Source organism: Mustela nivalis (genome assembly GCF_964662115.1).
Source record: "Mustela nivalis genome assembly, chromosome: 9".
NCBI lineage: Eukaryota > Metazoa > Chordata > Mammalia > Carnivora > Mustelidae > Mustela > Mustela nivalis.
The window spans coordinates 45,094,427-45,108,167 of record NC_139028.1 but is presented as its reverse complement, the minus strand read 5'-3'; the positions used below and the strand labels follow the sequence as shown (position 1 = coordinate 45,108,167).

The 13,741-nt window shown below is 38.5% G+C and overlaps 1 protein-coding gene across 1 annotated transcript in view; it reads left to right on the top strand.

The window, feature by feature from the left end:
• Nucleotides 1-13,741, top strand: part of HEPHL1 (hephaestin like 1) — a gene marked incomplete at both ends in the record, with an annotated part of 86,283 nt that overhangs the window by 36,186 nt on the left and 36,356 nt on the right. The window contains 3 exons of the mRNA XM_082684105.1: nucleotides 4,986-5,136; nucleotides 8,262-8,474; nucleotides 13,491-13,704. Coding sequence (XP_082540231.1) covers nucleotides 4,986-5,136; nucleotides 8,262-8,474; nucleotides 13,491-13,704 — 578 coding nt within the window. The remainder of the gene's footprint in view (nucleotides 1-4,985; nucleotides 5,137-8,261; nucleotides 8,475-13,490; nucleotides 13,705-13,741) is intronic.

Sequence of the window (13,741 nt, the reverse complement as noted above, 5' to 3'; positions counted from 1 at the left end):
TGATGATACTTTGGATGCTTGCTAGAAGCACCTTGTAGCATGTGAAGGTTGTTGCCTGAGTCAAACACCAGTCATGGCCAGTCCATTTACATGAAGAAAAATTAATAGCAACCTGAAATACCCCACACCTGGGACTTGGCTGAGAGAGAAATCCATTTGGCCAAAGTTTTTTTCAATATGAAAAGTACTTATGAAACACATGCTAAAGCAGATCTTCAATAGGTCAAAGCTTAGGTCTCTTCTCATCAGGCAGATTGATAACACAAAAAAGAGGTATTTGTATCTCTTTCCAGGAAATTCTCCCAGGGGTGAATCAATGTCACAGAATCTAACCAGGTGCTAATAGAGCCCTTCACTAACACCCATGCCTTCTACAATGGAAATATCTATTAGATATTGGGCACTTAAGCAGACTCCCTACTTTGACTCTCTTTCTCTCCAGCCATCTAAGCCTATCTTATTTTGAATAATTTCAGACTTGCACAAAAGTTGCAAAAAAAAAAAAAAAAAAAACAAGAATTCCCATATATCCCTCACCCAGATTCCCCAAATATAAACATTTTACCTCATTTGCTTTATTAGCTTTCTCTTCATTTTTCAGTTGTTTTTTTTTTTCCCCTGACCTCTTTGAGGTAGGTTATTGACTTGCTATCTCCTCAGCGTGTTTCCGAAAAGCAAGGTCATTCTCTGACGTAAATAAACATAATTATCCAGGTCAGGAAATTAGTCTAGATACAGTACTATTATCAAATCTGAGCAACCTTGAAAATTTTGCTGTCTTCCCAATGTCATTCAAAACAAAAGAAAACTATGTTTTGCCTCATCCAATCTCTCATCTAGATCGTGTATCATCCCCTCTTCATGCCCCTGTTTCTCCTGTGATCTGTTTCTTCACAGGGAAGCAAGTGTGACTTTTCTAAAATGCAAATAATATCAAGTCATATCCATGTTAAACACCCTCCACTAGCATAACACACACACACAAACCCCATCCTCTAATGACTTCCTATAACACTTAGAATAAAAATCTATATTCTTTAGCCTAGACCTATGTGCCCAACCTCTGACCCCTTCTTTGATATATCTCCCTCACTCCCTCATGCCTACTTCTACTCCACCCATATAAGCCTTGTTGTTCCTTGAACAGGCCAACTTTATCCTTGGCTTAGTACCTCTTTCTTAGGCTCCCTCTGCCTGAAATGCCTTCCCCTGACCTTTGCATAGCTGGCTCTTCGTGTCACCTCCTTAGAAAAGCCTTCCCTAAAACCCAGGCAAAAGTCATACTCTATCACATTCCCTGACTTTCATAGGACATTTTCTTTTTTTATTTTTTGTGTGTCTAGTATGTTTCCTCTAATGAGAATACAAGTAGCAGGGAGCAGGAAAGTTGTTTGTCTTATCTTCATTTCCCAGAACAATGTCTGATGTACTGTTGGCACTCAACTGATATTTATGGTTGAATAAATGAAATGCAAGATAAGTACTCCATCTTCAAATTCATATTAAGAAGTTTAGGTAGCAGAAAAAGCTATGTTACACACACTCAAACATTAAACTTATGGCCTGCAATAGACACTAAAAATTCTAGGACAACCTTATTTGCAAAACTCACTTCCGGTATCCACATTTCAACACTCAAAGTTGTATGATGGATCATGATTTAGACCTCCCAGTTTCTCTGCTGCTCTGGGATCCTGAATCATACTGATGTAAGTACTCTTCACAAAAGATCTTTGTGCTGTGGACACAGAGGTGTACTCGCCATCACTCAGATGCATTCCATGCACCGGTGTGGGGTGGAATAATCCAAGTTTTCCAGAGAAACAGAACCATAAGGACATATATGTAAACAGAAACAGACATATTATAAGGAACTGGCTCACATGATTATGGAGGCTGAGAAGTTTCACAATCTATAGAGAGAATCAGCAAGCAAGAAACCCAGGAGACACAAAAGTCCAAGAGGGTTAAGACCGAGGAAGAACCTATGTTTGAGGTTGAGTCTGAAGGCAGAAAAAAGTCAATGTTTCACTTCAAAGGCAGAAGGAATTCCCTTTTACCTGTGGGAGGGCTAGACTTTTTGTTCTATTGAGTCCTTCAACTGATTGGATAAGGCCCACCCACACTGGGGAGAGCAATCTGCTTTACTCCATCTACCAAATTCAAAAGTTAATCTCATCCAAAAACATCTTCAGAGAAATGCCCAGAGTAATGTTTGACCTAATATTTGGGCATTGCAGCTCAGTCAAGTTGACACATAAAATTAACTATCACACAGGGTCCTATCACCTACTTTCTAACCTTTTCCTGGGTTTATTTCCCACCCTCATAGACCCAGGTACCTTCCAAATGACTTGCAGGTGATGAGGTTCTTCAGCTCAACAATTTTCAGTAGTTCCTTCTTGTTTTATGGACAGTTGCAATCACAGATAATAATCACAATTAATGTTGAGCACTTAGGATTTGCCAGATGCTGTGTTGAGTACTTTACCTATATTATCTAATTTAACTTTCACCCCAAAAAAGGGAAGTGGTGACTACTTTTATCCTCCTTTTACAAATGAGGGACATAGGACTTAGGGTAAATCACTTGCCCCAGTTTCCTCAGTGGATAAGCAGAATGACATTAGAACCCCATACTCTCTTTTTTTGAATTAACATATAATGTATTATTTGCCCTAGAGGTACAGGTCTGTGAATCATCAGGCTTACACATTTCACAGCACTCACTATAGCACAAACCCTCCCCAATGTCCATAACCCAGCAATCTTATCCCTAACCCCCTACCCCCCCAGCAAACCTCAGTTTATTTTGTGAGATTAAGAGTCTCTTATGGTTTGTCTAAAACCATACTCTTTTAAAAATATATTTGACCTGGGGCACCTGGATGACTCAGTGGATGAAGCTTCTGCATTTGGCTCAGGTCATGATCTCAGGGTCCTGGGATTGAGCCTTGCATCGGGCTCTCTGCTCAGCAGGAAACCTGCTTCCCCCTCTCTTTTTCTCCCTCTCTGCTTACTTATGATCTTTGTATGTCAAATAAATAAATAAAATCTTTTTAAAAAATGTGTGAAAAAAAGTGTGTATATATATGCATATATATGTGTGTGTGTATATATGTGTATATATACATATATACATGTATATGTGTACATATATATACATATGTATACAAACACATTTTTTTAAAAGTTTTTTATTTTTATCTTATTTTTAAATTTAAAAAGATATATATTTAAAAAGATATATATGTATATATATATACATATGACTTCTTCTCTCTAACTTTTTATATTTTACTTTAAAAAATTTCAAGTCTATATTATTCCTTTACATAGCTCATGATCTAAAATTATTGCCTTCTAAAACAGCACATGATAAAAGCAGTAAGTGAATATAAGGGATGGTGCAAAAATAAAGCAAAGGCTACCCATATCTTTGATAATACATTAAGAAAGCATCACTGAGGTGGGACAGCCAAACAGGACTTTAAGGTTGACTTAGGGTGGCAGAGGTTCAAGTTGAAGGGACGCATGCATGAAAGACAGAGGTCTGCAGAAACAGCAAGTTCAGATTGCTGCAAGGAGCTTGGCCTCACTTTGGTCAAACTGCCAGGAGGAATGGGCCAAGAGATGAGCCTGAGCAGGAAGGCAAGGACCAGATCACTCCAAGTTTAGACTGTATTGTCCAGTTGCAGTAGGTGAAAGATGTGATCAGTGGCATTGCTGGGGATCCCTCCAGAGCAGGCAGCAGGGTAAAGGGTGGGTTGGAGGAGAACACATTAGAGATAGGAAGATGGTTGAAGGAAAGAAAATACAGTCACCTCTCTGGTTCAGCTTTAAATAAAAGCATATTTCAACAATGCAGGATGCTACATGCTCAAACACGTTGATTAAGAATATACACAGTAGGGGGGCGCCTGGGTGGCTCAGTGGGTTAAAGCCTCTGCCTTCGGCTCAGGTCATGATCCCAGGGTCCTGGGATTGAGCCCCGCATCGGGCTCTCTGCTCAGCGGGAAGCCTGCTTCCTCCTCTCTCCCTGCCTGCTTCTCTGCCTAATTGTGATCTCTGTCTGTCAAATAAATAAATAAAATCTTAAAAAAAAAAAGAATATACACAGTAGGAAGTAATCCATGGTCCCCTCAATTTCAACTTATATTAACATAATTCAGCAAAGTCTCATGGGTTATGTGAATTCATTATTTCATTCAAAAACTTGTAGAGTGCCTTCTTTTCCAGGCATTTTTTTTCTTAAACTGGGAACATAGAGAGGAACCCAAAATGTCCCTACCCTCAAAAAACTACAATGCAGTGGGACAATAATCATAAACATAAATTCATAAACAAAATATTATTGTGGAGACAAGTGCTATGAAGAAGAGTAGAGTTGGGGTGAATGGTGAGTTTGCAGGCAGGGTGGAAGCCAGGTTACTCTTTTACACAGGGTAGTCAGGGAAGGGTACTCAAGGAGGTGAGATTTGTGCAGAGAACAGAACAGAGTAAGGGAGTGAGCCAGGCAAGACTGGGGAGAAACTTCTAGGCAATGGGAACAGCACATGAAAAGTTGCTGAGGCAGGAGTGAAGCTGGATGGTCACAGAAGAACAAAAGATCAGGGTAGCTGGAGCCGGCGTGGGGTGAGGAAAAGAAGACAGCTGCCGAGAGGGGGAGGCGTGGAAAATAAAAGGGTGACAGCCAGCCCGAAAACAGGAGTCCCACAGTGTAGAAAAGCTTCTGAATAAGGACTTATTTCTTCTTAGCAAGTCTAATGGGGAGGGAGAAGGATGTAATGAAGAAGATGAAATTTTAGGGTATAAAATGAATTTATCAGCATCATGCTCGGAATCCCGATTTGCAAAATGAGCCAAAAAAAATCTAGGGCTGATGTCGGTCTTCATTTACTTGGTGTTAACTTTGAAAGTGAAGTAGAGAGAACAGTTTCCTCCAAGCTGTACTTTTTATACATTCATTTCTTTCTTCTCTGTAGAAAGGAATAGACAAGGAATTTTACCTACTATTCACAGTCTTTGATGAGAACTTGAGCAGGTATCTTGACGAAAACATTCAGAGGTTCACATGGCGCCCCTTCAGTGTTGACAAAGAAGACAAGGATTTTGTGAACTCCAACCGGATGCATGGTACGAACAATGACTTTCCCTTCTATAAGGGAAAGGATAATTGCATTTGAAGTGAAAATGTTTTGAATGTTTTAAACGATCCTAATTTTGGTTTCTTGGATATTGTTCTCAGTCACGAATCAATTATTTCCTGACTTCATCTCAGAAGGTATGGTGAAATCTCCCTATCTCCCAGAGAGATTGTGAAACTTAATTAATACTTCTGAAATACTTCATCAGCTTGAGATGAAGCCACACAGAACATGAACTAGCGAAGATCATAGTACATTATAAAAGTACAAAATTACTGACAAAATGCCCTCCCTTGGGTTTGTAATCACATCATTAAGTCTGATAATCCAAGTGATCATTAGCAATATACATTCAACAGTAAAGCATCTCTTATCAAGTACATGAAGGACTGTCCAAAGTGCTAATTTGTAAAACGTTACCCATTCCTATCCCAGATCTTATTTTGAAGGAATTGCTTAATTCCCCTTCTCTGTGTCTCTTATATCAGTTGTAACAGTGGCAAGCCACCTTGTAATTGCTGTGAATTACACAGGATTCTCATTAGTCTTGGGCACATTACCCAAGGTGATAGAATAATGAGCGAGAGTCCAAACTCAAACAACTACTAGAGGGCGTGCTCAACAAAGGGGCCTGAAGCAAGCACTCTAAGAGAACAGGTGCCAAATTGCTCATTTTAGGACCAAGGATGACAACTATGTATTGCCTTTGAAATATTACAGGAGAATAACAAAACAGTCCCTAATCTCCCTTCCCCACAAAGATGTCCAAAAACGTCCAAGGTTCCAAGTGACCCACAGCAGGCAGCTCACAGACTCCTATGGTCCTGGGTGCTCCACGCCAACAGTCTCTCCTTGGGCCAATGAAAAGCACTGAGTAACTCACTTTCAATACCATCGTCTACAAAATTGTTGTTATACCTGAATAATGAAATTTATTTCCAACCTTCCTAGTAACCAAAAAAAAAAAAAGGAGGGTGGAATAAAGTGGAAATGAGGAAACATAGCAATTCTTTCATGGAAAAATTAAGTTGCAAAAGAAATTTATCGTAAGACAGGCCTGTAAAGAGAAAGCATTAAGCCCCAGTGGACTGGGTCACATCCAGCCCGGCCCTGGTTTGACAGTGTGAAATACACTCTCATATATTGGATGTGTAGAATATGCCACCTTGAAAGTGCAAAGAAAGCAATGCATTTTAATTTAAATTTTACATTAATTATAAATTGAATTCTATCCCCAGGCTTACTTGTATGGAGTAGAAGGAAGAATGATGGCAACAGTACCAAAGAGAAAGTACCTCATGGTAGATGGTACTTTGCATTACACCTGTTATATAGTTGATATTCAAAGGTGTTTGTTGACCTCCTTCCCTCAAGACCATCCTCAGTGACTTGTGAGCTGTCCTTGGGGGGGAAAAAAAAAGGGCCATGCCTCCAGGAGTTCTTGGGTTAGTCAACAAATATCAACTGGGTTAGGTGACAAGGCTACACAAGAAGACAAAACAGTGTAACTTCTTTACCAGGCCTCCTCATGGGCTTTGGCTACCTTTACCTGAGACTATAACCAGCAATGACATCATTCTTTCAGGAAATGTTTAGAGTACTAGAAAAAAACAAAATAGAAAATGAAAGTATTTGTTGAATGTATGAATGGATGTTCCAGAAAGAGAGGATTTCAACTAGAATTCCAAGGCAAGAGAAGATTATCTACCCGCAGCCAAGGATGAAATTATTAGCACCCCAAATTACAAAAATCTCTTTAACATTCAATGGACAAAATTAACATAATTTATTTGCAAAAGAATTACCAAAGATTTTTTTTTTTTTTCCAGAAAAGACAATGTTCTTCTTAGAAGCCTCCAGGCTTCTTAGACTTTGTATTAATAATCCCAGACATCCAAGTAAAATTACCAAGTATCACTGGTTCTGCAGACACAGAAATAAAAAGAGACACAGAAATAAAAAGTAATTTTTTCTAATAATGGGACTATAAATGAAGAGCACTCATAAATGTGATAGTTGTTCTTCCTACTATGGACATTAATAACGAGTAGGGCGGGGATAGAATCTTGATCTCTCTCAGGGACATCAAGCGTGAGACATAATTACATGTAATCTCCCCTCAAAAAGTGCTATTCAGTTGGAATTTGGTTCATGCCTCACGGAGTTGGAATGTAGTTTCTAAATTCTTTTCAAGACATTTCTCCAGGTAGTCACTATCAGTGGACTGAAGTTGATGTAAAAGAGGAAAACAATTCTCATTGTGGGAGATACAGAAGGTCTTCATGACCTAAGTCATCATTATTCAAAGGCCCTTTACTTTATTGAGGTAGGGAAATGAAAGTATTCAAAAGGTAAAAGTATTTACTCAAAGATTGGCCCCTTATAAACTCAGCTCTCACTCCCCTGCAAAAAAAAAAAAATCTCTCTCCTCTGACCAGACATTCAAGTTCAATATCAATCAATTGTGAATTTTCCAGTGGCGCAGGATCCAAGAAATCAGTAAAGGGATGTCTGGCAACTCTTGGAATCAAATGCAAATCTGTTGGCAGATGAAATGAAAAACAAAATGAAATGAATTAGCAAGGTGAGAAAGGGACACTTGAAGGAGATAATAGGATAAGAACCTCAAAAGAAAATGATTTTCATAGCAAGAGTTCTAGAGCAGGCTTTGGGGAAATTGATGAAGTTCATAAATATATTTACAAGGATGAAGTTTTTCATAAACTGCCAAATGAAAATGCAAATTGCAGGATATCATATTACACTATCAAATAATTTTGTCAGAAAAAAATTATGCCAGAGAAAACCTGATTTATTTTTTATTGATTCTTAGGACTTGTGCCCTTGTGTATACATGGTTAAATATACTATTTTCACAATTTTCGTATATTTTCATTCTTCGTTGTTCAGTTTAGTCTCCAATTTGGATTGATTCCCGGTGTGACTTTTCTCTAGTCTTATCTACTCTTTGGTAGTAAGGATCTTCTGTAAATAGTTTAAACTTGAGCACTGGAACAGACTGCCCCCACACACTAATAATCCTCAACTAAAATGGCGTGTTTTCTGTACCTACAAGATCATCGTGGGCTCTGACGATGTTTTCCTTTCATTTAGCTATTAATGGCTTTATGTTTGGCAACCAACCGGGCCTAACCATGTGCAAAAAAGACAGAGTTTCCTGGCATATGATTGGAATGGGCACCGACACGGATATGCATGGAGTTTATTTTCAAGGGAACACCATCCACATACGAGGGACTCACCGCGACACCCTGGCCCTGTTTCCCCATACCTCCACCACAGTTTTCATGCAGCCGGACCATGCAGGTAAACTTGGCAGGATCGTCTCCGGTCACCAAATTCCTATCTTCAGTCACACACTCTAGAAGAAATTGGTTGCATTTGGGCACTTCAAGGCAAACAGACTTGGTTACAGTTGGACAATCCTAACTATTTTATTCCAAACACACCGTATAAAGAATAGAGATGTATCTAGAATGACACAAAGCAGAATTCAAGTCCTCCAAACAACCTTGCCACACAAATCCCAGGAGAGTGTTCTTGATTCATTCCCAGGAATGATTTGGCCCCAAGAAAAGGGGTATTTCTTGTTCTGTAAGGCACAAACATTTTATTTGTTGCTCTGAAGAATGTACCAGGCATGGACAGACCCCTGGATGCTTCCAAGTTATGGGCATGACCTGGTTTCCCTTGTCTAGAGACTGATAATAGCCTTTTGATAAGTAACTTGAAGACTTCTCCATTTTCATTCTGTTGAGCACCCTTGGTTTCCCAGAGGGGAAGGTGCATCGGGTCTGAAGTCTGTAGACAGCCCATTGAAGTGCCAGTACTCATACCTTCTCTTAGAGATTCCCAAACTAAGTACATAATTGGGGCATTTTTATAAAAGATAAAGGGCAACACATGGCAGCATATGCTACCTGTCACATGAAACATAAAGATGGCAGATGCTATGGGCACTCAAAATATTTCTCCAAGCCAACATTTTCATTAGTTTTTAAAAGAAACTGACTCTTGATCCTGACTTCAGTCATGATCTCAGGGTTGTGAGATTGAGAACTTTTCGGGCTCCTGCTCAGTAGAGAGTCTGCTTGAGATTCTCTCTCCCTCTTCCTCTGCCCCTCTGTCTCCCTCCAAATAAATAAATGAATCTTAAAAAAAAAAAAAAAGCAACCAATATGCTACCCAATATGAGCATTTACTGACTCTGTGTTCTCTATGAATTGATGTCTACTTCTTTATTTCACACTAGAACTAGTGTGAATGTTTCGATGCCCTTCAGTGTCATTGGTTAAAAACTTATGGCTTGTGCTTCCAAACTTTTGTCCAAGAACTGCCTGAAACTAGGAGCTCCATCCCTCCCTTATAGACTTTGAGGATTTAACCTTTCAACATTGGTATAATTAATCAGTTATGAATCACCCAAGCCAAGGGATGGCTTGGACACAATTATTTTTAAAAATATGCTCTTCAAGATCAAAGATGGGAGAAAAGGGAAATGGTTTTAATCCATAGAAACTGACATTCAAAGCTACAGCTGGCTGGAATAATTTTAGGGACTTGGTTAATTATTCCAGTGCCAGAAATCTGCGACTGCTTAATAGCTTGGTCATTTCACCAATTCCTATCCCATATCTACAGACCAAAAATGGTGCCCAAAATATGAGTAGACCCTAGGCTGCAACTCAAATATTTTTACTTTGTTCTTGTTTTTTAACCACTTTATTGAGATATGACTGATAAACAAAAACCTATAGGTATTTAATATATACAAATCAATGAGTGATGTTGAACATCTTTTCAGGTGCCTGCTGTCCGTATGTCTTCTTTGGAGAAATGTGTGTTCATGTCTTCTGCCCATTCTTTAATTGGATTATGTGTTTTGGGGATATTTAGTTGTATCATTTCTTTATAAATTTTAGATACTAATCCTTTATTGGATATGTCATTTGCAAATATCCTCTCCCATTCAGTAGGTTGCCTTTTAGTTTTACTGTTTCATTCACTGTGCAGAAAACTTTTATTTTGATGTAGTCCGGTAGTTTATTTTTGTTTTTGTTTCTCTTGCCTCAGGAGACATATCTAGAGATGTGTTGCTATGGCTGATGCAGAGAGTTACTATCGGTGCTCTCTTCAAGGATTTTTATGGGATCAGGTCTCACATGTAGGTCTTTCATGCATTCTGAGTTTATTCTGTGTATGGTGTAAGAAAGTTGTCCAATTTCATTCTTTTGCATGTTGCTGTCTAGTTTTTGTAACATTATTTGTTGAAGAGACTGTCTTTTCTCATTGCATAGTCATTCTTACTTTCTTGAAGATTGATTGATCATACAGTTGTGGGTTAATATCTGGGTTTTGTATTCTGTTCCATTGATCTCTGTGTCTATTTTTATGCTAGCACCATCCTGTTTGATTACCACTGCTTTGTAATATAACTTGAAATCTGGAATTGAGATACCTCCAATTTTTTTTCTTTTTCAAGATTGTTTTGACTTTCTGAGTGTTTGTGGTTTCATATAAATTTTAGGATTGTTTATACCAGTTCAGTGAAAAGTACCATTGGTATTTTGATAAAGATTGTTTTAAATCTGTAGCTTGTGTTGGGTGGTATAGACATTTTAATGGTATTTGTTTTTCTAACCTATAAGCATGGAATGTCTTTCTTCTTTCTTGTGCCATCTTGAATTTCTTTTATCAGTGTTTTATAGTTTTCAGAGTACAAATCTTTCACCTCTTTAACCCACTGAGCCACTCAGGTGCCCCGATCTTTCACCTCTTTAACTAAGTTTATTCCTAGATAGTTTATTGGTTTTGGTGTATTTGTAAATGGGATTGTTTTCTTAATTTCCCTTTCTGCTGCTTTATTGTTAGTGTATAGGAATGCAACAAGTTTCTGTGCATTGATTTTGTATATTACTGAATTCATTTATCAGTTCACATAGTTTTTTGGTGGAGTCTTAAGGTTTGCAAATCAAAATTGCAATGAGTAATTGTACCTGTCAGAATGAATAAAATAAAAAACGTAAGAAACAAGAAGTATTGTCAGAGATATGGAGAAAAAGGAACCCTCATGCACTGTTGGTGGGAATGCAAACGGGTACAGCCACTGTGGAAAACAGTATGGAACTTCCTCAGAAAATTAAAAATAGAACTACCTTAAGACCAGGAATCACACTACTGGGAATTACCCCAAATACAAAAATACTAATTCAAAGGGATACATTGTCCCCTATATTTATAGCAGCATTGTTTACAATAGCCAAACTATGGAAGAAGCCCAAATATGGTTAAGGAGGATGTGGTAATATATACAATGGAATATTATTTAGCCATAAAAAGAATGAAATCTTGCCATTGGCAACAACATGGACAGAGTTATAGAGAAGTGAAATAAGTCAGAGAAAGACAAATACCATATGATTTCACTCATACGTGGAATATAAGAAACAAAACAAAGGAGCAAAGGAAAAAAGGAAAGGAGAGAAAGAGACAAACCAAGAAATCAACCCTTAACTACAGAGAACAAACTGGTGGTTACCAGAGGGGATGAAAAAAAATAAAATGATAGGAAAAACAAACAGCTATTTATGCATCTAAAAAAAAGAACAAATTGATGAGTTGGGAAGTAAGTATATATCTGTGAAGCTGTCACCACAAAACCTTAAACTCCTCTCCATTCTTAGAGAAGACAATTCCTTGGCTAGCGGAAAACATGATGAACAGGTGAATAATGGGCTTTCTGGTGAACACCACACCCAGTGGGAGCTCTTCCTTTTTATCTTTTTATTTGTTTGTTTATTTATGTGACCTTTTTTAGTTTTTTCAATGTTCCAAGATTCATTGTTTATGCACCACACTCAGTGCTCCATGCATTACGTGCCCTCCATAATACCACCACCAGGCTCATCCAACCCCTTACCATTCTCCCCTCCAAAACCCTCAGTTTGTTTCTCAGAGTCCACAGTCTCTCATGGTTTGTCTCCCCCTCCTATTTCCCCCATCTCATTTCTCCTCTCCATCTCTCAGTGTCCTCTGTATTATTCCTTATGCTCGACAAGTAAGTGAAACCCTATGATATTGACTCTCTCTGCTTGACTTATTTCACTCAGCATAATCTCTTCCAGTCCTGTCCATGGTGATACAAAAGTTGGGTATTCACCCTTTCTGATGGAGGCATAATACTCCGTCGTGTATATGGACCACATCTTCCTTATCCATTTGTCTGTTGAAGAGCATCTTGGCTCCTTCCCCTCTTTCCACAGTTTGGCAACTGTGGACATTGCTGCTAAATGGGAGCTCTTCCAATGTCTGCCCTCGGAGCGTCTTCTAGTTTCACAAAGACCCTTCCTGATGAGGGTCCTGCTTAGGGCTGAGGGGGCTAGAGCACCCACTGAAACAATGGGTTCTTCTCATTCTCAAGGGGTAATTTGCAATACTTTGATATATACAGCATGATAAAAGCTATCACTGTGCATTGGACATGAGTAATGAGACTAATCACTGATCCCTTGCCTCTAAGAACAGAGTCTCTATGGAAGGAAAGGAAGAATTATTGATTCAATAACTCCATTGACAGTTAATATCTTCCAATAATTTTGTTTTATATAATTTTATGGTGGGTTCCATTAAGATATATCTACCTGATGCCAATCTAGAAAATTGCATCAGTTTATAAAATTACGTAATTCTCAGACATGATTGCTGGCATTATGTAGGGAAATCTAGTTGATTTTCTTTTTTTTACACTTGGCATTACACGGTAATGAGAGCCTCCTTTGTTCAAAGGATTAATGAATAATAATAATAGCAATAATAATAATTTAATAGTAATACTTTACATGTGTATTTCACTGTATGTAGTTTATGAAATCCTTTAGGGCAAAATACATGATTTCAAAAATGTGCCCTAACTTAATTTAGAATATTAATCTTATAGGTAATTAGTTCATTTTAAACTGGGCTGGGCTAAGATAATCATACCTATTGATGACCTTCCAGGAGCAACTCTCTTCTAACAGGTGTGTATAGTAGGGAAGACCCAGAGAAATTATTTCTTGGTAGCAACTTTGCAAAGTTTTCATTTTCAATTCCAGATGAATTTCAGATGGTATTTCCCACCCCATCCCCTGGTAAGTAAATATATTCACAGTGATTTATTCTCCTTGGAGTCTGGCTGGAAAATACAATATAAAATTGGTATTTTAAAGATCCGTCTTACAAGTTATTTTCTTGGGGAAGGGAATGCTGTAGATTGCTAGCAGACCAAAGCCACAACTGGAACAGTCGAGTTCCCTGCACAACGCCAAGCCGTTTCTGTTTCAGGTATTTTCAGGCTATTTTGTTCCACCATGCACCACTTCGTGAGAGGCATGAATCAGATCTATGAGGTCAACAGCTGTGGCAACAAGGACCCTTCAGAGCAGCCATATGGGATGATAAGAACCTTTTACATCGCTGCTGAAGAGGTAGAATGGGATTATGCCCCTAACAAAAACTGGGAGTTCGAAAAGCAGCACTTGGACGCAGGAGGGGAAAGGTACCACGGGCAAAGCCGCCAAGTCTCTTGGGTGGGG